Source organism: Symphalangus syndactylus, chromosome 4 (assembly GCF_028878055.3).
Source record: "Symphalangus syndactylus isolate Jambi chromosome 4, NHGRI_mSymSyn1-v2.1_pri, whole genome shotgun sequence".
NCBI lineage: Eukaryota > Metazoa > Chordata > Mammalia > Primates > Hylobatidae > Symphalangus > Symphalangus syndactylus.
This window is the reverse complement of record NC_072426.2, coordinates 156843319-156870274: the sequence shown is the minus strand read 5'-3', so window position 1 is coordinate 156870274 and position 26956 is coordinate 156843319. Positions and strand designations below refer to the sequence as shown.

The following is a 26956-nucleotide window of genomic DNA, read 5'->3' as shown; positions in this document are numbered from 1 at the left end:
TGTAATTATAAGTTTTCGCTACTGATAAAAGAGCTGGCTCTGTGGAGTCCGGTGAACATTTTCGGCAGCAGTCAAGTTGCTAGAAGGTGGCACCTGTACTCAGAAAAGGGTCCCTGCAGTTAAAAAGGGCATGCTAGTCATACCAAAAAAGTGAGGCCGGGCGTGGTGGCTCACGCCTGTAATCCCAGCACTTTGGGAGGCCAAGGCAGGCGGATCACGAGGTCGGGAGTTGTAGAGTATCCTGGCTAACAGGGTGAAACCCCGTCTCTGCTAAAAATACAAAAAATCAGCCAGGCGTGGTGGCGGGCACCTGTAGTCCCAGCTACTCGGGAGGCTGAGGCAGGAGAATGGCGTGAACCCGGGAGGCGGAGCTTGCAGTGAGCCGAGATCACGCCACTGGACTCCAGCCTGGGCAACAGAGCAAGACTCTGTCTCAAAAAAAAAAAAAAAAAAAAAAGTTTATTTTCTGGAACCTTTCCTTGTGAATTTAAACACTACCCAGAAGAGGTTTACCTTGAGAGAAAATCAAAAGACTGAACGAGCATTAGTTGGGATTAGGTTTGGGTCTCCTGAGCACCCGGGAAAGGAATGAAAGAGAATAATTGATGGAACCAAAAACCTCTCCTTTTCAGTATTAGTTACTCTAGTATTTCAAACAAGCTATTTCTGTGCAGCTAGAATATGATCAAGTCTACATACATCTGAATGATTCAAACAGTACTTCTAAGCTTAAAAATAGCAAACTTCAAAAAGTCTAACAGCTAAAGGGACATTACGGAGGCCACCTGTTCCCCTCTGTTCCCCCACCTGGTCATGAGACTCATCCCCTGCAGAGTGACTTCACCAAGGAAGTGTGCGGCCAATGGAAGTGTCTTTAGACTGAAGGGATCTGGTGAAAATGTTTAAAAAGCCACTGTTTAAACACAAGGAGATCCAAAATTATGAGATTTTTCTTTTACAATTTATTTATTTATTTTGAGACAGCATCTTGCTCTGTCGCCCAGGCTGGAGTGCAGTGGCGCAATCTCCACTCACTGCAAGCTCTGTAAGCTCCGCCTCCTGGGTTCAAGCAACTCTCCTGCCTCAGCTTCCCGAGTAGCTGGGACTACAGGTGCCCACCACCATGTCCAGCTAATTTTCTGTATTTTTAGTAGAGACAAGGTTTCACTGTGTTAGCCAGGATGGTCTCTGACCTCGTGATCTGCCTGGCTTGGCCTCCCAAAGTGCTGGGATTACAAGTGTGAGCCACCACGCCCTGCCTCTTTCACAATTTAAAAGTATGATGTGGAATAGGAGCTTGGGAGGGTTAATTATTTTTATACACATAGAAAAAAACTGTTTAAAAGTCTGGAAATATAAAAGCTGGCAGAGTACAGAGAATATATTAACAGATAATTTATCAAATCCTGGATTATATAAACAAGGAACGGTTCCCCCAAACTTGAATAAGACAGACACAAAAAAGGAAGTAGTGAGTAATATGAACTGTCATTCCACATGAGGGTAGAAACTTAAAAGAGGGCGCACAGCAGTGACATATATTCATGTATATGTATATTCATGTATATGTATGTTAGACGGACACCAGAAGCATGTGGAGATGGCTCTTATTTAGGTATCGGGGAGTGACAATCAGAGGTGGGCTGCTGAGCTAAATGAACCACTCGTCCCTCCAATTCACTCTGTTACACACTGCCCATCCTACGTATTCTTTTATTGTAGGAATCTGGAAATTGTGTAATTATAAAAAAAAAAAACATTAAATCAGAGTGTAGTTTCTGAGAGAGGATCATTTTCAGAAGAGAGCTAAATCTAGTATTACACAGTTACAGGGAATCAGAAAAGTTTAAGGATATTTAAAGTTAATTCATTTTGATGAAAGACTAGTTACAAACAAATTACAATTTGAAAGCATACTTTACTAAACCAAAGAGAAAATATGCTTAAGGATATTATGAAGATAAATCATTATTTACCTAAGGAAATACAAATCTTTGAAATTAGATTCTATAAAAAGTAACTATAGAAATGAATAGCAATATTGCCAAATACATATAATAAAAGGCAAAACTATCACTGTTGGTCTCAAAATGCTGTTCAGTAAAGTTTACATGAAAAAGAAGTCTGTTTGTTTTTAAGACTTTGAATTTAAAAAGCAGAAAATTGCTAAGCTTTACCTTAACAAAAATACTGGTAGGTATAAAACGCCTGAGCAGCTGATTTGTGAAGTTAGGAAATCTAAGCAAGTTGATGTTGAGAGACGGCAGCTGCTGGTATCCAGCCATCAGAGGATAGAAATTATATAGCATTTCCTGCTCCGTGCCGGGGAGGATACGTAATCGAATCTGCATCATAAAAAGTCACAGAGAAAGATAATCAAATACACATATGTGCAATATCTATATGTTGTTACCCTCAATTATTTACAAAAGATTGGATAACCAAATCCTTCTAGTGAAATATTCACTCTCTCCTAGTCCATCTTCCAAAAAGATTCCAAAGTGTAGGGCTGAATTAGTATGAGTTTAGGACATGGCAGACAGGAAATGTGTAAAAAATAGATGCAAGATTTCTCAGTTTCTACCAAGACCTACAATGAGTAACTTATACCTCCTAAAGAATGAGAACTCCAGGCAGGTGAATATTTTCTCTGTCTTAGCCCAGGTAGATTTTATGTTCACAATATGTAAAGGGATAATTTGTAAAAGAGTCTCTACTTGTAGACATTATGCCAATACAAGATGAATTAGTTCTAATTTATTTAGTTGTTTCTGTTTTCTTTTAAGGATTTTACCTTTGTGTTAACTAACTGCAGGAGGAAAAAAAAAGACGTTTTGAAAATCTTTGACAATACTTTTAAAAAGTATACAAACTGGTAAGATTTTAGCATCCTTATATTTCTCACTATTTATATAAGTCAACACCTGGAAAAAATCAAGACACTCAAGAAAAAAGCTTACTCATTTGTAAATATTATAGTTGGTATATTTAATACTGTATATTATAAATATAAAACAGTAGCTGAACATACAGCATATTTCATATAAAATTCTATTTTGCATTTAACAACAAACACAGCACTCGGAATATGCAGGGCAGTTGATTAGTCAGGATAGACGCTTCCAGGTGTGAAGACACATTTGTTCTCTAATTACGCCCTTGTTAATTGAAAAGTATTTCCTGACTTTGGAGGGGCATCTGTGTTATCCCTCTGACAGTGAAGGACAGGACTCTCACTGAAGCATGGTTTTGCCTGGGTATTTTGTTTGCTCACTTAAAAACTTGATGAACTTTTCCAACTCTGATTTGACTGAACGAATAAAAAAATCTAGATAATTTAAAGTATAGAAACAAAATTGTATCTAAACACACCAATGGTTAAGTATATTCTACGCAAAATCAAAATTTCTATAAAACTTCACTGATAGAAAAATGGGCTGTTAATATTAGGACAGTGAAGTCTCCAGGCCTGACACACACACACACACAAACACACACACTCATCAGTAATAAGGGGATATTTTTAAGTTTTTCAGGAATTATAACATATTATAATATAGTCCAAGGATTTGTGGACTTTTGTTTTATAAGAAGAACCCACATGTCTGATCTCAATGATGTGACAAGGGTAACCCACCTTTATAGGTAGCTGCACTTAAGGTGCTTAAAAATTCACTATTACCAAAACAACAGGGACCACAGTCAGCTTTACTCAGTTCATTCACAAAAACTAAAGGTACAGCTCTCTGTTTCCTGGTGCACTTTTGTGTCAACATAAGCATCACAAGATATGACCTGTACCTGTTTGAGACCTGAGAACATGAAGGCATCACTGGGCTCCACAGAAATTTCCACATCTTGAACTAAGTCGGTCTTATTCTGTAGGTGATACTTGACAGGCAAGGACTCTCTGACACGCCCAAATGATGGCAGATCTACAGAGAAAGACGACACATTTCTCTTGGTTTAAAAAATAGCTCCCCACTTATGGCTTCGTTTTGCAAATGAATCTCATTCAACGGACACAGTATCATTTAAATTAATGATGTTACTGTACTCTTGCCAGATAAGAAAATTCTTTGATTGGACAACAGCAATAGGACTATGATAAAACAGGCTAAGGAAATAAATGTCCTTCTAAAAATGACTGGTCTAGACAGGGTCCTGGCTATCAGGAACTGAATTGTATTTTAGGGATCATTTCTTAAATCCGTAAAAGATTTCCCAAAGTATCAATCATGGTTCCTAAACTAGAATAAGCAAAAGCTGTGTTTCAGTGACGTTATAAGTAAAACTTTCATTCACTCATTTGTGGATACACTGTTGTTTGGGGTGTGTGTGTGTGTGTGTTCTGGCAGTTCTGCCATTTTATTTTTCCTAGGATACAAAAACATGGAAGGCTTCATGAATTTGGGGTGTCATCCTTGCATGGGGCCATGCTCATCTCTGCACCGTTCCCATTTTACATATATGCTGTTAAAGTGGGCACTATAAACAGTTTTTTCAAATTACAGACATCAGGATAACCAAACAGTTGATAAAGGGAAGTTTCTCTTGATAAAGTATTCCAGTAAAGAAAAAATGATGGACAGATGTTACCTGCCTCCTGGTGGGAGCACATACACTATGAAGTATTCTTGCCAAAAACTTGACCCTGAATCTGATCAAGCCTACAGACAGGCTGCCAATTTATAGGGACAGAGAAACATTTAAAAACAGCACTATGTAATCTCCAAAATCCAGGCTGTGGGAAACTCTATAGGACAAATGACTTAGTTTCTTCAGCAAGGAAGAGATGGGGGGAGGGAGAAGATGGACAAAATGGTAGAGAAAGTGGTATTGGAAGAGGTGATGCAGGGGTTAATGGTTGGGAGGAGAGGAGAGGGGGTATGGGGGAGAGAGAGGCAGTCAACCTATCTGCCTACCTATAGGTTATAGGATAGTATAAGACTTATCCATCAATTGCAGTGTATAGTCCTCAAAATAAACTGAAAAAACATCCAGAGTTAACTAGGAAAATTTCAACATTGGAATTTGATGACATTAAGACATTACTGCTAATTTTTAAAGTCGTGATAATGGTACTGTAATTATATTTTTTAAAATAGCCATTATTTTTAAAACAGGCATATCAAAGTATTTATGGTTTTGTATTTAGGGATTTGTTTCAAAATAACAGGGGTAGGAGGAGTGTGTAGAAGTAGAGATGAAACAAGACTGGCCATAAGCTACTTTTACAAATGTTGAAAAACTTTCATAATAGAATGTTAAAGTAACTAAACTCTTAGAGGTCAAAATAACTATTATTATTGGGTCAAGTAATATCAAGTAAAATGTTAATTCCGCTACCTGCATTCACATGGAGAGGGATATTCTCCACAATCACATGCGGCAGAGTGATGACAGTTGTGATGACAGGGATGTTCTCCATTGCTGAGGTCCTGTGGTGGAAGAGGTCATCTTTTTAAACTCTTTTTAAACTATGAAAGAAGTTCATCAAAAACAGGAAACATGTATTCACCAACTAGTTTCAAAGGAAATATGTTACTTATCCATTTCCCAAAACATTATTATTATTATTATTTTATTTTATTTTTTTGAGATGGAGTCTCGCTCTGTTGCCCAGGCTGGAGTGCAGTGGCGCAATCTCGGCTCACTGCAAGCTCTGCCTCCCAGGTTTACACCATTCTCCTGCCTCAGCCTCCCGAGTAGCTGGAACTACAGGTGCCCGCCACCACACCTGGCTAATTTTTTGTATTTTTAGTAGAGATGGGGTTTCACCTTGTTAGTCAGGATGGTCTTGATCTCCTGACCTCCTGATCTGCCTCTCAAAGTGCTGGGATTACAGGAATGCGCCCGGCCAATTTTTTTTTTTTTTTTTTTTTTTTTTTTTGAGACAGTCTCACTCACCCAGGCTGGAGTGCAATGGTGTAATCTTGGCTCACCGCAACCTCCAATCCCAGGTTCAAGTGATTCTCCTGCCTCAGCCTCCTGAGTAGCTGGGACTGCAGGCACGTGCTACCATGCCCAGCTAATTTTTGTATTTTTAACAGAAATGAGGTTTTGCCATGTTGGCCAGCCTGGTCTCAAACTCCTGACCTCAGGTGATCCACCTGCCTCAGCCTCCCAAAGTGCTGGGATTACAGGAGTGAGCCACCGCACCAGGCCTCCCAAAACATTATTAAAGGAAATAGTTGTGTGAAGTTAAGAGCTTTTAAAATCACACTTCTGAGTATTTCCAATTAACAAACTGTTATAACCCAGGGCTGCTGTGTGTCACCAGTGGGGAATAAGTCAGGAGGTATGTCAGACTGCCAATCATGACCCACACCATTTAATACAGTGTTTTGGTAGCAAGACTTTCTCAATTCAGGAATAGTGCAGTGATTTACGTTATGACACAAATTCCTTAACTCACTGAGGATGGTTTACAGGTGGGCCCCAGACCACTTTGAAGAGCACTGTTGTAACTCACTATACGTATATAGTAGAAACTGAAGAACTAAACGTATTTTACTATCAACAAACACAGTGGTGTTCCAATATTTATGGAGGTGAAGTAACATTATGAAACTGTTAAATATTTTCCCTGTGGTACAGCTAAAGTGGGAACTACAGGGGTGGTGCCAGGGAAATCCCTTGTGAGTCTAAGGGTGGAGCAGCTGACATGATGTGCAAACTATCACAGAGCAAAAGCAACAGGCAAAGCATCTAAGCCCTCATCAATAAGAAATGGATGTATCCCTGTAGTAATACTATAGTATGATGGAATAATTCAGCAGTGCCTTTAAAATGCTGTTTTGACACCTGCAAACAAAAAAATAAAACTAAACATCAATATAGTAAATTCAGGAATGGGGAAAAGAAAGGTTTATTTACTTCTTAGTAAAATTACGTATTTCTCCGTTCTTAAAAAGTTTCTGCTTTAGTTTCCAACATGGTAAATATTTATGCATATAACTAACATAAATAAGCTGTTTAGGGTTCTCAATGATTTTTCAAAGTGTAAAGGTGTCTTGAGACCAAAAAGTTTGAGAACCGCTGGCCTACAGTTGCCTTTTTTATTTTCTGCCTTTGTCAGGTTTAGGTATGGGTGCTCTTCACGAACAAACCCAGGGAATTTTCCTTCTTGTTCTATGCTTTGCATATAATTTATAACATGAAAACAATAAATCATACCATGCAATTACATATACTAAACATATATTCTTTGAAGGCAATTTCATGAATTTCCTCCAGTTACTGGTTTTTTTAGGTTAAAAAATTTTTCCTTTAGTCAATTTTGATAATTTATAACTTTTTCATGACAGCCATAACATTCAGATCTTCCTACTCATTACTCTGAGTTGTATAAACATTCCCTTAAAACTAATATCTTCTGATTCCTTTCTCATTTTTAAGTAATACATTTTATTCCTTGTTTTAAAATTTCTGAAAATAACTACGCCTCACCAACAGGATAACACATGAATATCATGTATCTACTTCCCAGTCTAAGAAAGAAATTACAATGATACAATTGAATCTTCCTGCAGAGCCCTTCCTGCTTGTATCCCCCTACCCCAAAGGTAACCACTATCCTGAATGGGGTATTTATCAATCCTATGTATTTTATACTTTTCCAAATTATGTATGTAGTCCTAAGAAATACATAGCATGTTTTTCAATGTCATATAAATCAATTTATTCATATTCTCATCAGTAGCTTGCTTTGTTCACTTTACCTTAAGATGTTGATGGTGTAGCTCTGGTTCATTCATTTCACTGAAATACAGTATGACACTGTATGAATGTGCCACAATTTATTCTTTTCTATTGATGGGCATTTACGGTTCCCCCCCTCCCCATTTTTTTCCTATTACAATCAATGCTGCTAAGAACTTTTTTTTTTTAACAGGGTCCTGCTCTGTTGCCCAGGATAGAGTGCAGTGGCACAATCTCAGCTCACTGAAACCTCCACTTTTTGAGTTCAAGTCATCCTCCCACCTCAGCCTCCTGAGTAGCTGGGACTACAGGTGTGCATCAACAAGCCCGGCTAATTTTTGTATTTTTTGTAGAGACAGGGTTTTGCCATGTTGCCCAGGCTGGTCTCAAACTCCTGAGCTCCAGCGATCCTCCCACCTAGGTCTACAAAAGTGCTGGGATTACAGGTGTGAGCCGCTGCACCCAGCCCATGAACATTCTTACACATACATCCTTTGTGTACAGATTTAGTTTGGCTAAAATTTCAATAGCATATAAGTCACAAATTATGACAAGCACAAATTCAGCTTTAATTTTTTTTTTCAGGTTTGTGTTCATATCCACGTGACTTCTGCTCTTCAGAATGACAGAAACTCTCAAATATTAAGTGACAAAGATGAATAATAAAGGTGTCAGAATAACAAAGACATTGAAGAAAAGACAGGATTGAAATAATTCTTACCTTTTCCAAGAGATAATATAATGCCCGGTTGCCACTCCACCTTCAACATTTCCAAGAGATGGGCATTGAAGACAAAAGCATTCACTAGCACTCTCTCCAGTCTGTAAGATAACTATAGGGAAAAGTCTTTACACTCCTTATGCAATGGTTTCATCTACGAAAGGAGAGTTTCACATCCAAGTAACAGAACAAAAAAAGAACACCTCACCCACTATATATTACTTGTAGAGACTTAGAAAGTAGGGTTCAGAGATGTTAAATGACTTTTTCAAGGTCACGAAGTTCACTATTTTTGCTAATGTATCAATATTCCATCACAATAAAACCCAATGAGGCATCTGTATATCTGCAAGAAAGTCCTATGGAAACTAATGAATACGAAAAGCTTAGAGACAGAATCAATATCTTATGGTGATTGTTTTTCTTTTTCCAAATTATTTCATGCCTCCAAAGTAAACACTTTGGGGTAGAGAAAAAGAAAATAGAAAATTTCAGTTAAAGTACTCAAAATATCATTCCAGAAAATTGTGGCTTTCTCTGAGTAAATACATACAGGTTGACCATCCCTAATCTAAAAATCTGAAACCAAAATGCTTCAAAATCTGAAATTATTGAGTGCCAACACAACACGCAAAGGTTATTCTAAAAGGAAGTGCATCCAGGTGTGGTGGCTCACACTTGTAATCTCACTTAGGGAGGCCAAGGTGGGAGGACTGCTTGAGCTCCAGGAGTTTGAGACCAGCCTGGGCAACACAGGGAGATCTCATCCCTATAAATAATTTAAAAATTAGCCAGGTGTGGTGGTGTGCACCTGTGGTCCCAGCTACTTGGGAGGCTGAGGTGGGAAAATAGCTTGAGCCCAGGAGTCCGAGGCTACAGTGAGCCACGATCCTGCCACTGCACTCCAGCCCGGGTGACAGAGTGAGACTTTGGCTCCAAAATGAAAATAAATTTTTTTTTAAAAGAGGAAATGTTCTTTAAAGCATTTCAGATTTCAGATTTTTAGATGAGGGATGCTCATCCACTAAGTATAATGCAAATATTCCAAAATCTGAAAAATCCGAAATCTGAAACACTTCTAGTACCAAGCATTTCAGGTAAGAGATACTCAGCCTGTATTACTAATAGCACTCATACCGCCTCACTATTGCCTCACATGGCCATTCACCTCTGTGCAAGAATGCTTTCCTCCTGCCAATTTTATAGCAAACTCCCTCATGACAAGATAAGCGCCCATTCAAACCAAGTCTTCTCAACCTTTCAGCTCTCCAGAGCCTGCAATGCCTCAGCTTCAAATGCAAGCAGGCAACAGTACTTATTTAACGGCAATTTTAGCAATCTGTGAGTGAAACTCCGAAGGAATAACAACAACAAAGTTTCTAAACATTAGGCTATTTTTATGGTTTTCTAATAAAGACGGTTGTGACAGATTAATGGAGGTCTGATTGTGGACAGATAACAGCAGTGAAAGGGAAAAAAGCTGGATCAACCTTTGCTTTAATTAAGTACTTTTATGTAATGTTAAAGACTTGGAAATGATATTGTAGCCCAGTAAATAAAACATATATCAATTTGAGCCTCTAGAGATCGCCTTTTGAAACACCTGGGCCATTCATATTAAACTCTACCAAAGTTCTCCTTAATTCTAAGAAGTTAAACAAAATGATCACAATGTTTATTAACAATTAACATTAGGTAGTCAATTTGTGACAAAGAAGAGCTACACTGCTGGTTTTGAAGACAGAGGAAGGAGCCACATGCAGAGGAGTGCAGGTGGCCTCTATAAGCTGGAGAAGGCAAAGAAACAGATTTTCCCTGAGAGCCTCCAGAAGGAATGCAACCAGGCTGACACCTTGTTTTTTGGACTTCTAACCTGTAGAACTTTAATATAGTTGAATCTTTGTCATTTTAAGCCACTAACTTTGTGGTTGTTTGTTATAGCAGCAGTTACAAACTAATATACTAGAAGTTCAAGCCAGAGATTATTCCTTAATTTAGTAAACACTTATTAGCTAAGTACTATGATGCTGGCAATATGAAGATGATTAAGACACAGCTCAGGTTCTAAGGGAACACACAGTCTAGTAAGGGAGCCATATTTACAAATAAGAAATTGCAATATAATATGTTAAGTGTTACAATGTAGGTATGTATCAAACACCATGGGAGTAAAGAAGGAAGAGTACTTAGCCCTGCTTGGGAGGAACAAGAAGTTCAAGTTTACAAGAGCCCTGAAGAGCAAGCCAGAATTCAACAGGTTGAAAAAGATGAAGAAGGTTTTAGACAAAAGTTCCAAAGATATGTTCAAAAGTACCTGGGGGCAATGTTGGACGAATGCCCTAAGTTTGTCTTGGTTTAAACCTGGGAGAGAGCAAAGGGCAGCAGACAGCCTGGGGTAGAGGCAGCTGGGAAGGTCAGCCAGAGCCTGACCAGGTGAGGTCCAGTGTGTCACAAACTCTAGTGGCAATATGAAAGGCAGGATAGGGAAGAGAATGACTGCCAAGGAAGAAAACAGTTAAGGACCAGTTCTATAGACCAGGTGAGAGAAATGGTGAGGATGGCACCGAGAATGGAGATGAAAAGCTGGATTCGAAAAACGTTTGGATGTGGGTGTGAAGGATAGATGTGCGTGTGAAGGGGTGTAGTTTTTTTCTCTACAGTTTCCAGCTTAGATCAAGTGTATGTACAACAACCCTTCCAACTAGACAACCCCTCCAACTGGACGAGGGAATGCAGCAGCCTAAGGTCGTGTGGCAGCTGAAGACTTGTAGAGAAAGAACAAGAGAACCAACGTCAGGATACTGGAAATGACCAACACTGAAAGAAAAGGAATCAGCAAGAATGGACAAATAACCAGCTTTTATCGAGCTGTTAGAAAATGAGCACTGAGCTAAGATATTTCATATTTTCTCATATATATTACTTAATTCACATACATCATCCTCTTTGACTCTAAGAAGTGATGAAAGGAACCATCCAAGTTCACAAAAGAGCATGTTGTAGGGCTGAGAACTGAATCTAGTTCAGTCTGACCCTAAAGCTCATTATTCACAATTAGCACAATAAGGAAAAAGGGAAGGAGACAGAAAAACAAAGTAGGACAGAGACAATGATTTCCAAACACACAAGAGAAAACCAAGTTTCAAGGAGAGATGAAAAAAACTCATGAAGACATTCTGAAAGCAAAAGATATTATTAGTACTTTTTAAAACCGGAAAGGTGTTGTCCTGGGTTTGAATCAGTCTTAAAAATTGTTTTAGTTGGGTGACTCAGAAAATTTATCTTCTATTTTTCTATTTTCCAAAGTTTCTTTAATAAATACCTTTTCTCATTTCAAGTTATGAAAAACAGTAAACATTAAGAGTTAATGAGAAAAAAATCTTTAAAAAGTTCAAAAATGAAAAAAGAATTCTTTTTGTGAAATACATTTTCAAAGTATAACTTCCTTAGAGTAGGAAAAAAGTCTGACCTTTTAAAATTAGGTATACTCAAGCAAATGGTGTTATAAATGACACTAATTCCACCTCAATTCCATATGCATTTGCTTTCACGAGTACAGGTCTCAAGTTCCCTCACTTAGCAAAAAGCTAATTAACTCTTCCATTGCCAGCTTATACACACACACGCATGTGCACAATTCTCCTGCTCTTTGAGTGGGAATGAACCAAAGACTCACCATTATCCACTTGAGACTCTAGCTGGTCCACTGTGGTCATAGATGGAGCAAGCTGGAGCTCACTGGAAACAATAGTGAGGGCCCAGGGTGAGGCACTTAAGAGGTCCGTCATCAACAGAAAGGGGATGTCAGCATAAACCCTTTCCAGGTGCTCAAACTGTCACAAATGAAGACAAAAGGTCTGTCGGGAATTACATTAATCCATTTTAACATTTCAGTCCATTTTTATAACCTAAATGATTTCTAGTATGCCTCAAAGAAACATACCTTGGTAGAAACAAATTTAACGGCAACATCAAATGGAAAGACTGTTTCAATTGTTACAGTTTCATCCTGCAAGAAAATGTAAAGGGCACATTCATGGATTTTCTAAATCTTTTTATATAAAGTTTTAAAAAATACAATCACTGACCAATAAATAATCCCAAATTATACATACTAAGAAGTAAAGGCCTTTCTTTTAGATAACATTTGTAAAATTCTGTGTCGAGAGAACTGAGTACTATTTTTTTTTTTTTTGGAGACAGGGTCTCACTCTGGCAACCAGAATGGAGGACAGTGGCACCATGACAGATCACTGCAGCCTAAAACACCCGGGCTCAAGTGATCCTCCTGAGTAGCTGGGACTACAGGCACACTACTATGCCCGGCTACCGTATTTTATTTTTTTAGAGATGGGGTCTTGCTATGTTGCTCAGGCTAGTCTTGAACTCTTGGCCTCATGTGATCCTCTTGCCTCAGAACCCCAAAGTGCTGGTACTACAGGAGTGAACCACGGCAACTGGCTAAAGTGTTTTCTTATACATTATTTATCTCTGGATCTAATGAAGTGGGCAGGGCAGGCATCATCACCATTTTACAGAGGAGGAATCAGATGTTCCACAAAGCTAGGGTCTTCCTTTTGTCTAAGTTCTTACTACACCTCAACTCAAAATGACTAATAAGAAAGATAATAATAATGTAATGTGACAGACACTGCTATCATCCATATACGTGTATTATGTAATGTTCATAATCACGCAAGGAAACAAGTGCTGTTATGATTGCCACTTTAAGATGAGGTCATGGAGCCTACACTCTTAACCAACATGCTACATCTCCTTTCTAAAAGAGTCTGTTAGAAAAACAATGGTGGGTGGGCACGGTGGCTCACACCTGTAATTCCAGCTTTGGGAGGCTGAGGTGGACAAATTGCTTGAGCTCAGGAGTTCGAGACCAGCCTGAGCAACATGGCACAACCCTGTCTCTACCAAAAATACAAAAAATTTGCTGAGTGTGGTGGTGCACACCTGTAGTCCCAGTTACTCGGGAGGCTGAGATGGGTGGATTGCTTGAACCCCGGAGGTGGAGGCTGCAGTGAGCCAAGATCGTGCCACTACACTCCAAGCTGGGCAACACAGTGAGACCCCATGTCAAAATAAAAAAATAAAAGAAAAAAGAAAAAAAAAACAATGGGGTTATTTCATCTTTCAAAACAAATAACACAACCTCTTGGTAAGAAACCTTTAAAAAAGATCATACTGGTTAAAAGCTCAGGCTGTAATGCCAGACAGAGCTGAATTCTAATCCTGGCTCAATACATACTTACTAGCTCTGTGACCTTGAACCTAATGATGTGACCTTGGGAAAGTTATACAGGTTTTCCGAAATGCTTGGGGCCCAGTGTCTCCGATTTTTTGGATTTGGGAATATTTGGATTATACTTACTGGCTGAGCATTCCAAGTCCAAAATGCTCCTGGGAGCATTTCCTTTGAGTGTCATGCTGGCACTCAAAAAGTTTCAGATTTTGGAATGTTTTGGATTTTGAATTTTCAGATTTGGGATGCTCAACTCATGCAGTCTCTTTAAGTCCCAGTTTCATAATCCTCACAGGCTTGTTAGAAAAATCAAATGAGATAATACATATAATGTGCTAAGACTGGCACCCTTATCTCCTAAGCCACCATATAGGACTCTATGTATTATACCAGGCTATGAGAAATTTTCAACAGTACATTACATGCCTTCTTCTCTCCCACTTGGGAAATACTAACAATTTTGAGAAGGTTTTCTTTCCCAATGACTAGTAAATAGCCCACAGCCCAGACTCTGTGCAGTAACAAAACTACAAATCCCCAAATTGCTATAGGCCTTCTCCTCTGCTGGGCTGAGGACCCAATTCCTAAGAGAAAAAAACATTACTGTCAGGACCAAGAAGATACCAAATATAATGTTCTACTAACAAAAGAGAACATAAACACTACATACAGCATAGTTAAATCTATTTAGAAACATGGCCTGTTAAAGATCTCTAGAAATAGAAAAGAGATCAACAAGAAATACAGAGAGTTAGCAGTTGCCTTCGAGTTGTGAACTGTAACTGTGATCGTTCCTATTTTCACTTCTATGTGCACTTACCAAAAACAATTTTTACCAGTATTTTTTAATAACACAAAAATGCTTTTCAAAGGGAGACCTCCTTTTCTCCAGAACCTTCTCTATATAAGTCAACTTACAGATCTTATCTCATGTGTGATTTGCTTGAGATCTCAAACCTATTGATCTTCTATATGAAAAGCCATATAGGCCGGGCCCAGTGGCTCACGCCTCTAATCCCAGCACTTTGGGAGGCCAAGGTGGGCAGATCACCTGAGGTTGGGAGTTCAAGACCAGCCTGACCAACATGGAGAAACCCCGTCTCTACTAAAAATACAAAAAATTAGCTGGGCGTGGTGGTGCATGCCTGTAATCCCAGCTACTTGGGAGGCTGAGGCAGGAGAATCGCTTGAACCCCGGAGGTGGAAGTCACAGTGAGCCAAGATGGTGCCACTGCACTCCAGCCTAGGCAACAAGGGCAAAACTCCGCCTCAAAAAAAAAAAAGAAAAGCCATATAAGCTAATTTTCTGTTTAATGTTTGAGCAGTGAATGCCAGCCTAAACAAATCTCAACATAAGTGATGTTTAAAAAAGTTTAATTAAAATTTATAACAGACTATAAGCACCTAAACTGCTTATTTTATGCTTATTTTATAGGTAAACTAAAATAACACAAAATGGGAATAGTCCACATATGATGCTTCATAAAGAAGCTATAAAAAAAATACCTTGTGACACTTGCAAACAATTTCTTTTTCTTCAACGGTTGTATTTATCAGGTAAGAAACATATACAAGAAACATTCTGGAACCCACCGTTCCACAGCGAACATACAACATTTTTTCCAGCTGTAACAAAATAAATGTTGTAATTTAATTAGTATTACAGATATTTCCTCTTGATATATATTCTAGGATAATGTTCCCACCTTCTAGAGTTTATTCATACCAACTGGCTAAATTCTTTATCACTTTTACAGAATGTTACAATGTAACTCATCAATGCTCCCACTGTAGAAGAGTACTCTGATTACACTGTGACCACAGCATAAGGGTGGGATCATTACTACTGCATCTTTTAGAAATTGTTATTCTTTAACTTCCAAAATATTTTTCTATCTAGTTTGGAAGCAGAAGTTGACTGAGAAGTTAACTGCACTAAGTTACAAACAACGGTTACTTTATTAGCCCACTAATTCATGTCAAGCATGTTTTCTAAATTCCCTTGTAGATAAACTGCTGAAGACATTTTACACATTTAAGTATGTAAAATGTGTATGAAATGTTCATTAGTTAAATCACTTTTTCAGTCCTAGAATATGTTGTTAAAACGCTCTGAACTGTTAAAAACTCACTATATATTTAAAACTACAAACTAATTGATTTCCTCTTCAATCCCAGTTGACCAAGTTTACCTGTTCCCCTGGATGTAAGTCTCCAACAGGAATGTCAGTGAGTAAAGCTGGGTAGGATTCATCGCACAGTTCCGTTCCATGAAGAGTCACGTGAGTCTTCTGAGTTAAATTGGCATCCTGTCCTAAAAGAGTTAATATTGGTTCTTCAAAACAAAGAATTCAAACATTATCCCAATAATCAATACTGTGTGAAGAGCACTATGCCATACCTTCTTCTAAACAAAAGTCCTAGAGTTGACATCAATGATGCTTATTTAATGTTGGATTAATACTGATCAAACTTACAAAAAGGAATGCTTACCTGGTTTTAAGCCAGCAGTGAGCTTCACATCTCTGATTTGGGTCTTTTCATGGGACTGAACAGTCACAACCAAACAATACATTTCATTAGTCAGTGCAGGGGGTTCGTGCTGCAGATGTACAGAAATGTTTGGAACTCTGGATATGATCCTTTGAAAAGAAACCTTAGCTAAGTAACTGATTTAAAAAAAAAAGCAAATAAATTATTTAAATAAAGTATTTGAAAGACATAAGAGGCTGGGTGCAGAGGCTCAGGCCTGTAATCCCAGCATTTTGGGAGACTGAGGCAGGAGGATCGCTTGAGCCCAGGAGTTTGAAGCAAGCCTGGGCAGCACAGTAAGACCCTGATCTCTAGAAAAAATACAAAAATTAGTCAGGCATGGTGGCACTTGGCTGTAGTCTCAACTACTGGGGAAGGCAAGGGTGGCGCCTGAGGTGGGAGGATCGTTTGAGCTCAGGTGGTCAAGGCTGTAGTGAGTCATGATCACACCACTGCTCTCCAGCCTGGGCAAGAGAGACTCTGTCTCCAAAAAAAATAGCAAAAAAAATGAGAGGATGACCTTTAATATCAGCTTAGCAAAGCAGACTTACATTGTGCTTGCCTGAATTATAATGCTGTCCCAGTGAACTTCATTGTCAGGTAGCTTAGGCCGCCTTTTGAAAGACCGAGCTGCCTGTAAGGCTTCTTGGGAGGAAGCAGCATCTCCTCCTCCTCCCTGCCAATTTAAAACCACACATCTTCCTGTCTCATTGCCCAGAGCAAGATCCACTGAAGTAATCTAAAAAAAAAAAGGATGTTGGAAATGTCATCTCATATGTGCTTGTCACGATCCCCTCTCACCAAAATTACATCGTTGACTGCTAGACCATGGAGTTCATCTAGAGACCCCCAGTGTGACAGAAGTCAGAACACCTGCTATTAGGGTCTTACTCGGGCTGGGACAGAAACTAACTGCGCTCTGGGTTCCAACTTCTTCACCTTTAAAACAGAGACAATAACCTGACTTTCTGTTGAGAGGCTGATTGTACAATAGTGTTATGATTTTAACATCTGGCATAGACCCTGATGTAACGAATGTTCAATTAGTGGTTGCTGAATGAAATAAATATTGTGATGGCTATGGATACATTATAACATAATTTCCGATTCCACAAATATTTTTCCCGAAAATATTTATAGTATTAGCAATAAAATGCTTTATTAATTGAATACATGTTCTATTCAACTAAAACCATTAACAAAATGACTCAAAATCGACTTACTAATTATACTTTATGTCTGGTAGGTTCCCTTAGGTACCATGAGAAAATAAAATATGCAATTAGGACATTTAGTCAAAATCATGAAAGATTTTTTTTTTAAATGAATAAGCAAACAATTCTGGATACTGGTGAATAATAAAATCAGTATGTTCACAGAAACTGTTACGGGAACACTGGTTGTACAACTTTATATATCATTTATCTTAGCAATGGTCCCATGTTTAGATTAGCTAACCATTCCCATTCAAGTCATGAAAAACAAGCACTTAATGAGTGCTTACTGTGTGCTAATCACTATTCCAAGCAAATTACATTAACTAGCTGATTTAATCCTCATGAAATCCTAAGAGATTAGCACTCTTATGATCCCCATTTTACAGACGAATACACTGAGAAGACACACAGAGGCTAAGTAACTGTCCAGGGCCACAAGTTAGTAAGCTAGAGAGCTGTAATTTAAACCCACACAGTTTGGCTCCAGAGTTTATGCTCAATAAAGATATTACTTAGATCCTATATTTCTAAAAGGCATTTCAATTATCTATACTATATCAATCTTTACAAATATATATGTTCGTTTTTCTTTAAAAATATGTACTCAGTAATGTTTAAACATCAACAGATATTCAGTCTGAATAACATAAAAAATACATTTGCTATATTACATAATATACATTGTTTAAAACCCCTTAACTGATTATGTAGTCATTAAAAAACAAGATTGGTTTATGTACTAACAAGAAATAATATCTAATATACACTATTAAGTGACAAAAGCCAGCTACATTTATTATGTACAGTATGTTCTCAATTTCTTAATTGCAAAAAATTTTAAACTACAAATATGTTCACAGAAAAATGTCTGGAAGGAAACCTCCCAAACTATTATGAATGGTTTCCTTTAGGAAGTCCAAGTAGATTTTCATTTTTTACTTAATAAACTTTTGTATTATTTAAAATATTGATATAAACATACTACTTTTATTATTAAAAATATTTTAAAACAAATTTCATAACTAACCTCAATTTTCTTTCCCACATCTTCAGTTTTCGCAACAAACTTAAATAACAGTTTTCTTGTTTTACCAGGAACTAGGCACATCTTTCCTTGAGTCAGATTTTCTAAAACTTCATTTGCTTTGGATGCTTCTTCTATTACACAGAACTGGTTGTATTCCTGAAAGAGGTGAAGAGGGTCATCAAATGTCAGATGTCTGCTAACCCTAAATGCCAAGTGCTTTGGAGCTCATTTAGTTTTAACTCCACAAACACTGAAGCATTATGAAGGGTTACTAATAAAAGGAAGTATTTTTATGCCAAATAGAGGCACTTATCCACTCACTGCTGCCATAATATAACAGTTCACTACACACGAACTGTTTTCTGAAAATATTTAGGTACCCCTCTCCCAGAGAAACAGTTTGTTCTTTGTTGCACTGGACACTACTGTTTATCACCTACTTTTCTTGAAGAGCCTTTTTTTACTTGGCTTCTGTGATGCTATAATCTTTCCTGTTTCTCATCCTGCTTGGTTACTTCCTGTTTTTCCTACCTGGAGTACAGTGGCACGATCTTGGCTCACTGTAGCCTCAACCTTTTGGACCCAAGGGATAGTCCCACCTCAGTCTCCAAAGTAGCTGGGACCATAGGCATGTACCATCACACTCGACTAATTTTTCGATTTTTTGTAGAGATGGGGTCTCACTATTTTGCCCAGGCAAGTTTCACACTTCCTGGGCTCAAGTGATCCTCCTGCCTCAGCCTCCAAAAGTGTTGGGATTACAGGTGTGAGCCACTAAGCCCAGCCCCATTCCTTTGCTTTCTTTCAGGTCTTCATTTCTATGTTCACTTCATTGGAAATGTATTTGTTTCCACATTCACCATACCACTGTTGCTAGTATCTCTCACATAAAGTCGTCCTATTCTGTCTTATTTCTTAATTACAAGCTTATATCCACATCTGTCTAGAGGACAAGTCCACTACCACCTGAAACTCAGCATGTCCCAGAGTGAATGTGCATCTGCCTTCCCAGAAGAGAACAATCCTCATAGATGAGTAAAGGAAGACATCTTTCACGTTTCTATCTATGGAATCACCATTCTCATCTGTTCAATAAATATCAATACCTTTCCAAGAGCCATCTTCTATCCCAGCATATAAATTACCTTCATAGAAATTCTTACACAGTTCAAGTTTTATACTTTCCCACTAATTTTCATTTCTATTCCATGCTTATAAAACCTACTCTACTTTTTTTCTTATGGTTTATATCGTGAATTTCTTTTCTTTTAAGACGGAGTCTCACTCCATCGCCCACTAGAAATGCAATGGCACAATTTCAGCTCACTACAACCTCTGCCTCTCAGGTTCAAGCAATTCTCATGCCTCAGCCTCCCAAGTAGCTGAGACTACAGGCACCCGCCACCACGCTCAGCTAATTTTTGTATTTTTAGCAGAGATGGGGTTTCACCATGTTGGCCAGGCTGGTCTTGAACTCCTGACCTCCAATGATCCGCCCACCTTGGCCTCCCAAAGTGCTGGGATTACAGGCGTGAGCCACTGCGCCCCACCTGTATCTTGAATTTCAAATAAGATATATTCAGAATATAATCTAAGTTTTAAAACTAATTGCTTTATATTCCATTTTAGCGTTTTATTAGTTTTTAATTATAGTAGTTTATATTTTTTGTTAAAAAAAAGGGAAAGAAAAGAAATGAAATAGTAGGCTATTAAGGGAAAAGTAAAATAAGAGCCATCATGCTTCACTTGAGCCCACGAGTTTGAGGCTGAGATGAGCTATGATCACATCACTGCACTCCAGCTTGGGCAACAAAGTATCTCTTTAATTAAAAAAAAAAAAAAAAAAAGAGTCCTTGTGTTGACCCTCTAATTTCATAATGAACAAAACAAACAAACAAAAAAAACCCTGCCCTTCTGCCCTTGTGGAGCTTAGATCCCAGTAAGGAAAAACAGGCAATTTACCAAATAATCACACAGACAACGGTGAAGCCACAGTGTGATTGGCACTACCAAGGCCATGAGAGCCTCGCTAAGTGGTTCAGTCATGCAAGTCAGGGGAGGCTTCCCTGAAGAAGTGATGCTTTTAAGTGAGAAAAGGCGAGGAACGAACTAGTCAGAGAGGAGGGCAAACCAATTCAAGCAGAGGAAAGGGCATGTACAAAAGCTCCCGTCCTTCATTCATCCTATCCCCACTTTTCAGCCGCTATATGCACTCGGCAATCCAGATTTATCTATTTTTAAATGCCTCTTGTATCCCTAAATCTCCATTCTCAACACCGGCAACTTAATTCCAATACTTGTACTTTTGTACATGGATTAAGATAAAGAGCCTCTAATTGGCTTCCATGACATTATTTCTATTTTGCTACTAGAATAAAGTTTCTTACAACTTTAAGAATAAATTGCATGCTCTTGCTTTAAAATTCTCAAACTGAGCCAGGCATGATGGCTCACACCTGTAATCCCAGCACTTTGGGAGGCCGAGGTGGGTGGGCTCCTTGAATCCAGGAGTTCGAGACCAGCCTGGACAAAACAGCAACACCCCATCTCTATAAAAAAATACAAAAATTCGCTGGGCATGGTGGCAGGTGCCTGTAGTCCCAGCTACTCAGAGGAGGCTGAGGTGGGAGGATCACTTGAGCCTTGGAGATTAAGGCTGCAGTAAGTCAAGACAGTGCCACTGCACCAGCCTGGGAGATAGTACAGCCTTGTCTCAAAACACACACACACAAACACACAAATAAAATTCTCAAACGGATTAGAGGAAATCCCTGGGTAAACGGTCTGAAGTTGAATAAAACATACTGATCTTCAGGTGACCCAGCTTCATCTAATCATTTCTATTACAGAGATATTTCTCATTTCTTATGAATCAAATCCTAATAAAACAGATAACATCGTTTCTTTATCACCATCCAATAAATAGAACACAGATAAAAGAATGAATAAATCTTGAAAGACATCTGTTTACTAGCCTATCCCCGCTTAACTCTTCAAGGTTCCTTTAAGCCACCTGGCCTTATTTCCCACCACCCAGCATTATAAACCCTCTGTTCTAGTGAGGCTTGACTTTCCCAGAAACACAGATTGTGCACTTCTGTTTCCATGCAGTGTTTTCTCACTGCCAAACATGTTCTCCCCCTCCATCTTTTCGACCTATTGTAATTTCATCTTCATTCTTGGAACTCCCTCCCTTTTCTCTGGCATGCCTACTACAGCTGTACTTCTTTCTAGCCTACACTACGTAATTTAGTCTTCATTACCTACTTGGGCAATCTTTGATTCTGTCCTGGCCCTTGTCCCCAAAATGCCTACATTTTAATGAGGTCGACATATGCTATACTCAGATTCAGCATGTTAAGAATATCCTAACTCTCAATAAATGCTTGTTAGTGAAAGACTCACTATACTTTCTGGGTAATCAAAAGATGATTATCTACTAAGTGAGTTTATAATAGAGTTGTAATGAAGTACTTGACTATATACTATATAATGCTTCAAATATATTCAAATGCAGGAAATATATGATCCCAGCTCTGCAAGAAAAAAAGTTGCTTATATATTCGTGCACAGAAAATGTCTAGGTTATTCAAGAAGTTAACGTAGAGGGTGTGTGGGAGAATGGAGAAGAAAGAAGACACACATTTACTTTTCACATTATATCTATTCCACTTCAATTTTTTAAATGTCAAACATAAATTAGTTCCATTAATCATAAACTAATAACATTAACTAATAATGTTGAAGCAGAATACAAACCAAATGATTTTTTAATTTTATTCATTCTGAATATACCTTATTTGGAATTCAAGTATACATTACAAAAAAAAAATAAGGCCAGATGTGATGCCTCACACCTGTAATCCTAGCACTTTGGGAGGCTGAGGTTGGTGGATCACTGGAGCCCAGGAGTTCAAGACCAGCTTGGGCAACATGGCGAAACCCTGTCTCTACAAAAAATACAAAAGTTAGCCAGATGTGGTGGCAGGTGCCTGTAGTTCCAGCTACTTAGGGGGCTGAGGTGGGAGGATCTCTTGAGTCCAAAAGGTTGAGGCTACAGTGAGCTATGATTGCACCAATGCGCTCTAGCCTGGGCAACAGAGCGAGACCCCGTCTCAAAAACGACAAAAAAAAAATATATATATATATATACACATACATATATACACACACACAGAGAATTCTTAAGACTTTATAAACATGGAGTGAAAACAAAAATTGGAGTAAGCAAAGTGTAAACTTGAATTGCTAGAAGTTTAGAAACATATATATATATATATATATATATATATATATATTTTTTTTTTTTTTTTTTTTTTTTTGACACAGATCTTGCTCTGTTGCCAGGCTGGAGTGCAGTGGCACGATCTCAGCTCACTGCAACCTCCACCTCCCGAGTTCAAGTGATTCTCCTGCCTCAGCCTCCCAAGTAGATGGGACTACAGGCACGTGCCACCATGCCCAGCAAATTTTTTTGTATTTTTAGTAGAGACGGGGTTTCACCATGTTGGCCAGGATGGTCTCCATCTCTTGACCTTGTGATCTGCCTGCCTCAGCCTCCCAAAGTGCTGGGATTACAAGCCTGAGCCACCGTGCCTGGCCCTAGAAATATATTTTTAAATAGAGCTTACCAAAGTTCATTTGTTACTATGAAACCATTAAGACATAAAATTCACTAAGCTCGTTTTATCTAGTTTAACATAAGCTACAATAAGATAAACGTGGTACAAACACATGAAATGGCATCATTACCTGATTATTAAAGCTGACACAGAGCTTGGAAAACCTAATGGGATGTGGACAATCAGCCTTCAGATAAATATCAAACTGAACAGGAACATCAACATGAAAACTTGGGGCATGAAACTTGGCTTTGCATTGTACTAGAAATAAAACAAAAGGGCTGTGTTATGCACAACCAGATACCCACGACCAACACACATCCTGTTAACCAAATTTATTCTTCAGAAAGACACATTTGCACTGACCGTTCTTACTGACTTCTGCACTTAAGGCACTTCAAGAGACAAATGAGCTAACTTTTTATTATAAAAATAAAATTTAGGCTGAGCGCAGTGGCTCGCAGCTGTAACCCCAACACTTGGGGAGGCCAAGACAGGCGGATCACTTGAGGTCAGGAGTTTGAGACCAGCCTGGCCAACATAGTGAAACTTTATCTATACTAAAAATACAAAAATTAGCTGGGCATGGTGGTGTGCACCTGTAATCCCAGCTACTAGGGAGGCTGAGGCATAAGAATCACTTGAACCCAGGAGGTGGAGGTTGTGGTAAACGGAGGTTGCACCATTGCCCTCCAGCCTGGGCGACAGAGCAAGACTCTATCTCAAAAAGAATAATAAATAGGCCAGGCATGGTAGCTCATGCCTGTAATCCCAGCACTTTGGGAGGCTCAGGCGGGCGCATCACCTAAGGTCAGAAGTTCAAGACCAGCCTGGCCAACATGGTGACACCCCACCTCTGCTAAAAATACAGGAATTAGCTGGGCATGGAAGTGCACGCCTGTAAGTAACCTCAGCTAGTCAGGAGGCTGAGGCAGGAGAATCGCTTGAACCTAGGAGGAAGAGGTTGCAGTGAGCTGAGATCATGCCACTGCACTCCAGCCTGGGCGGCAGAGTGAGACCCTGTCTCAAAAAAGAAAAATAAAATAAATGAATAAATAAATAATATAAAATAAAATTTAAATAAATTATAGCTTCAAAACCATCTTTAATTTTAAAAACACAGCTGCTCCTGAAATGTAGATAACAAGATTTTAAATGAAAAAGGACCATTTTATTATTATGTCAAAATACCTACCTAGACAGTAAAGCACAACCTTTTAAATAACTGTCAAGTGTTTCTAATAACACCTGAACTACAAATGAGCAAAGTGTATTTTAAAACATAAGTCAAGTATTTAAGATCCTAACTATCTCTGTAAGTCACTGAGGGGACACACAAAAAAATCAGTTTATCTATAACATGATTATACTTTGAAAATTCTTTCTTGACTTTTATATTTATTATCCTGCATCTATTCATTTTGTAGAAATAAGACAATTTCTCTGAAATAATACTGTAGATGTTAGCTACCTACCAAATGGCACAAAGTCCTGTACTCCTATTGTGAAAATATTGCTGCCAGCCAGAGAAATTCGGTCTGCCCACAGCTTCTGAGCAGTTTTCACAGCTAAGATATCACAGTCGGGTTCTGGATCAGGACTTTCATTCTGTATCAACACAGAGTTAACATTCATTCAACTAGTTGAATAAAAACCACTACTTGCATTAGCTGATATAGATATAAGTACACATATTCCTAATAACACACTCTATATAAACAATTCCAACCTACCATTAAAACATTTATGAGGTTCTTTTCTATCCGAGACTTCTGGTCATCTTTCAGAGTTGAAGCTAGTATGAAGAAAGAAGGAAAAACATTGTAAGTACTTATAATTAAGTCTACTACCCCCATTTATTGTTTAAAACTTTATATAATAATAAATACTTCTTAAGATGACTAAGCACAGTGATTTGCACATAGTAAAAGTATATTAATTATATGGGACTAAATTATTCTTTAAATTTTAAAAAGCTTAAAGATGCTAAATAATTTTATATGTCAAGAATTTTACTCAAAAAACATCAGGTTACCTCTGCCAAGGAGTTCTAGGGAGTAAGTAACGTAATCCTTTAATTGGGCCATGAGGTAGGAGCACTTCAGAGCTGTAGTTAATATAGACGTGAGCAGAGTCCACCATCCTTCACTCCGATAATCACACATCACATAATCCAGCAACCTTAAAGAAGACAAAATGGAATACTGAACCGGCTTCACAAGAAAGGGTTTGAAGAGTTCATGGAGAAAAAAATACTTTCCTCCTTTTAGGTAAGTATAGAAAAATCTTACTGAGATGGTTGAAAAGGTATTCTCATATTTAGCTAAACGTGAGGTTTCTTAAAACGCTGAAAAAGATTGTGCCATCAATAGCGCTTGAAAAAAACATTACAGAAATGGAGTTTAACAATAATAGAAATTAACATGAAAATATGAACTCCTTCAACACTGATTTCTATTTCAGTTTCACTTCAGATAATCCACATACTTGTAAAAGTAAATAGTGAACAGGACTCACTTCAAAGCTTTGGTATAATCCTTTGCGTAATAATATTCCTCTCCCATCTGAACCACTATAAAGGAAAAAAAGATTGACGTATGTAACTTAAAGTCATTCAAAGCTGCATGCAATGGTGGCGTTTGCGGATACATACTCAGGTGGCTTTTCATCCGCGGGCACTTATACTTCTTGAACTGTGCGACAGCATTGCTCAGAAGACTTAGGATTACTTCCTGTTAGAAAAAGCAGAGGGTGAGACATTTTAACACAAACATTTTTCTTAAATAGTGTAAAAAATAGTCCATATTGGACACAAAACTTACAGAGTGAACAACATTTCTCTCCTTCAGCTGAATGGCAAGAATTCCCACCTTTTCTTTTTCAGGATCAGAAAGATCAAAACCTGCGTAAGATGAGACACAACTCATTTTAGACGGCTCATTTAATATAAATCTTCACATGAACATTGTATATGTACACTCTTTGAAACCTTTATTTAATATAATCATTTCAGACTCTTCAACATTCTAGAATCTTGAAGGTGCTAAGAGGCAGCTTTATTAACATGGAAACTTCCGTGTTCTGTTCTGATGGGAACATTATTGAGCTCAATGTTCTTCTACCTACTGGAATCAACGATCTGAAAAGCAATGTCAATATCATCCTCTATAGAGGATACACTCGCTGGAGATTAAATCATTTCCTTTTTTTCTTTTTTTGAGATGGGGTCTCACTCTGTTGCCCAGGCTGGAGGGCAGCAGTACAATCACCGCTCACTGCAGCATCAACCTCCTAGGCTCAAGCGATCCTCCCATCTCAGCCTCCCAAGTAGCTGGGACTACAGGCACGTGCCACTATGTGTGGCTAATTTTTGTATTTTTTTGTAGAGATGGGTTCTCACTGTGTTGCCCAGACTGGTCTCAAACTCCTGGCCTCAAGCAATCCTCCCACCTTGGCCTCCCAAAGCGCTGAGATTACAGGCATGAGCCACCTCGCCTAGCCAGTAATTTAACAATTATAGTTCAACTGCTTGAATTAAATTATGTATAAAGTATTAAAAAATATGCAGAGAAATTGTTTTTAAGGTAATACGAGTTAATGCTGTTTTAAAATGTCAAATCAATTGTTAAAGTTAACTGGAATTAAAATATTTAAATAAGACAACAGTGGCATGTGTCATTTAAAACCACGGATGTCCAAATGTTGTATTTTTTTTTTTTTTGAGATGAGGTCTCACTATGTTGCCCAGGCTGGAGTGCAGTGGCTGTTCACAGGTGTGATCCTTCCACCTCAGCCTCCCAAGTAGCTGGGACTACAGGCATGTGTCACCACACCCAGATACATGTTTTAATCACATCAACAACTTTAATTATAAAGTCA

General features: G+C 38.3%; 1 protein-coding gene and 1 non-coding gene across 7 annotated transcripts in view; both read right to left on the bottom strand.

Annotated features, from left to right (window-relative positions):
* Positions 1-26956, bottom strand: part of TRAPPC11 (trafficking protein particle complex subunit 11) — a 51780-nt gene that overhangs the window by 2862 nt on the left and 21962 nt on the right. For all 6 annotated transcript variants that reach the window (XM_055276507.2, XM_055276506.2, XM_063637655.1 and 3 more), the window contains 18 exons: positions 25900-25979; positions 25731-25809; positions 25595-25649; positions 25113-25258; positions 24811-24872; positions 24553-24685; positions 23208-23338; positions 18456-18611; positions 16763-16950; positions 16173-16321; positions 15872-15993; positions 15186-15305; positions 12369-12434; positions 12102-12258; positions 8426-8537; positions 5350-5441; positions 3802-3935; positions 2178-2345 (listed from right to left, as the gene is read on the bottom strand). In XM_055276507.2, the coding sequence (XP_055132482.1) occupies positions 2178-2345; positions 3802-3935; positions 5350-5441; positions 8426-8537; positions 12102-12258; positions 12369-12434; positions 15186-15305; positions 15872-15993; positions 16173-16321; positions 16763-16950; positions 18456-18611; positions 23208-23338; positions 24553-24685; positions 24811-24872; positions 25113-25258; positions 25595-25649; positions 25731-25809; positions 25900-25979 (2150 nt within the window). The remainder of the gene's footprint in view (positions 1-2177; positions 2346-3801; positions 3936-5349; positions 5442-8425; positions 8538-12101; positions 12259-12368; positions 12435-15185; positions 15306-15871; positions 15994-16172; positions 16322-16762; positions 16951-18455; positions 18612-23207; positions 23339-24552; positions 24686-24810; positions 24873-25112; positions 25259-25594; positions 25650-25730; positions 25810-25899; positions 25980-26956) is intronic.
* Positions 4387-4489, bottom strand: LOC129481413 (U6 spliceosomal RNA). Its single transcript, XR_008657414.1, has one exon. It is a non-coding gene; the product is annotated as a U6 spliceosomal RNA (small nuclear RNA).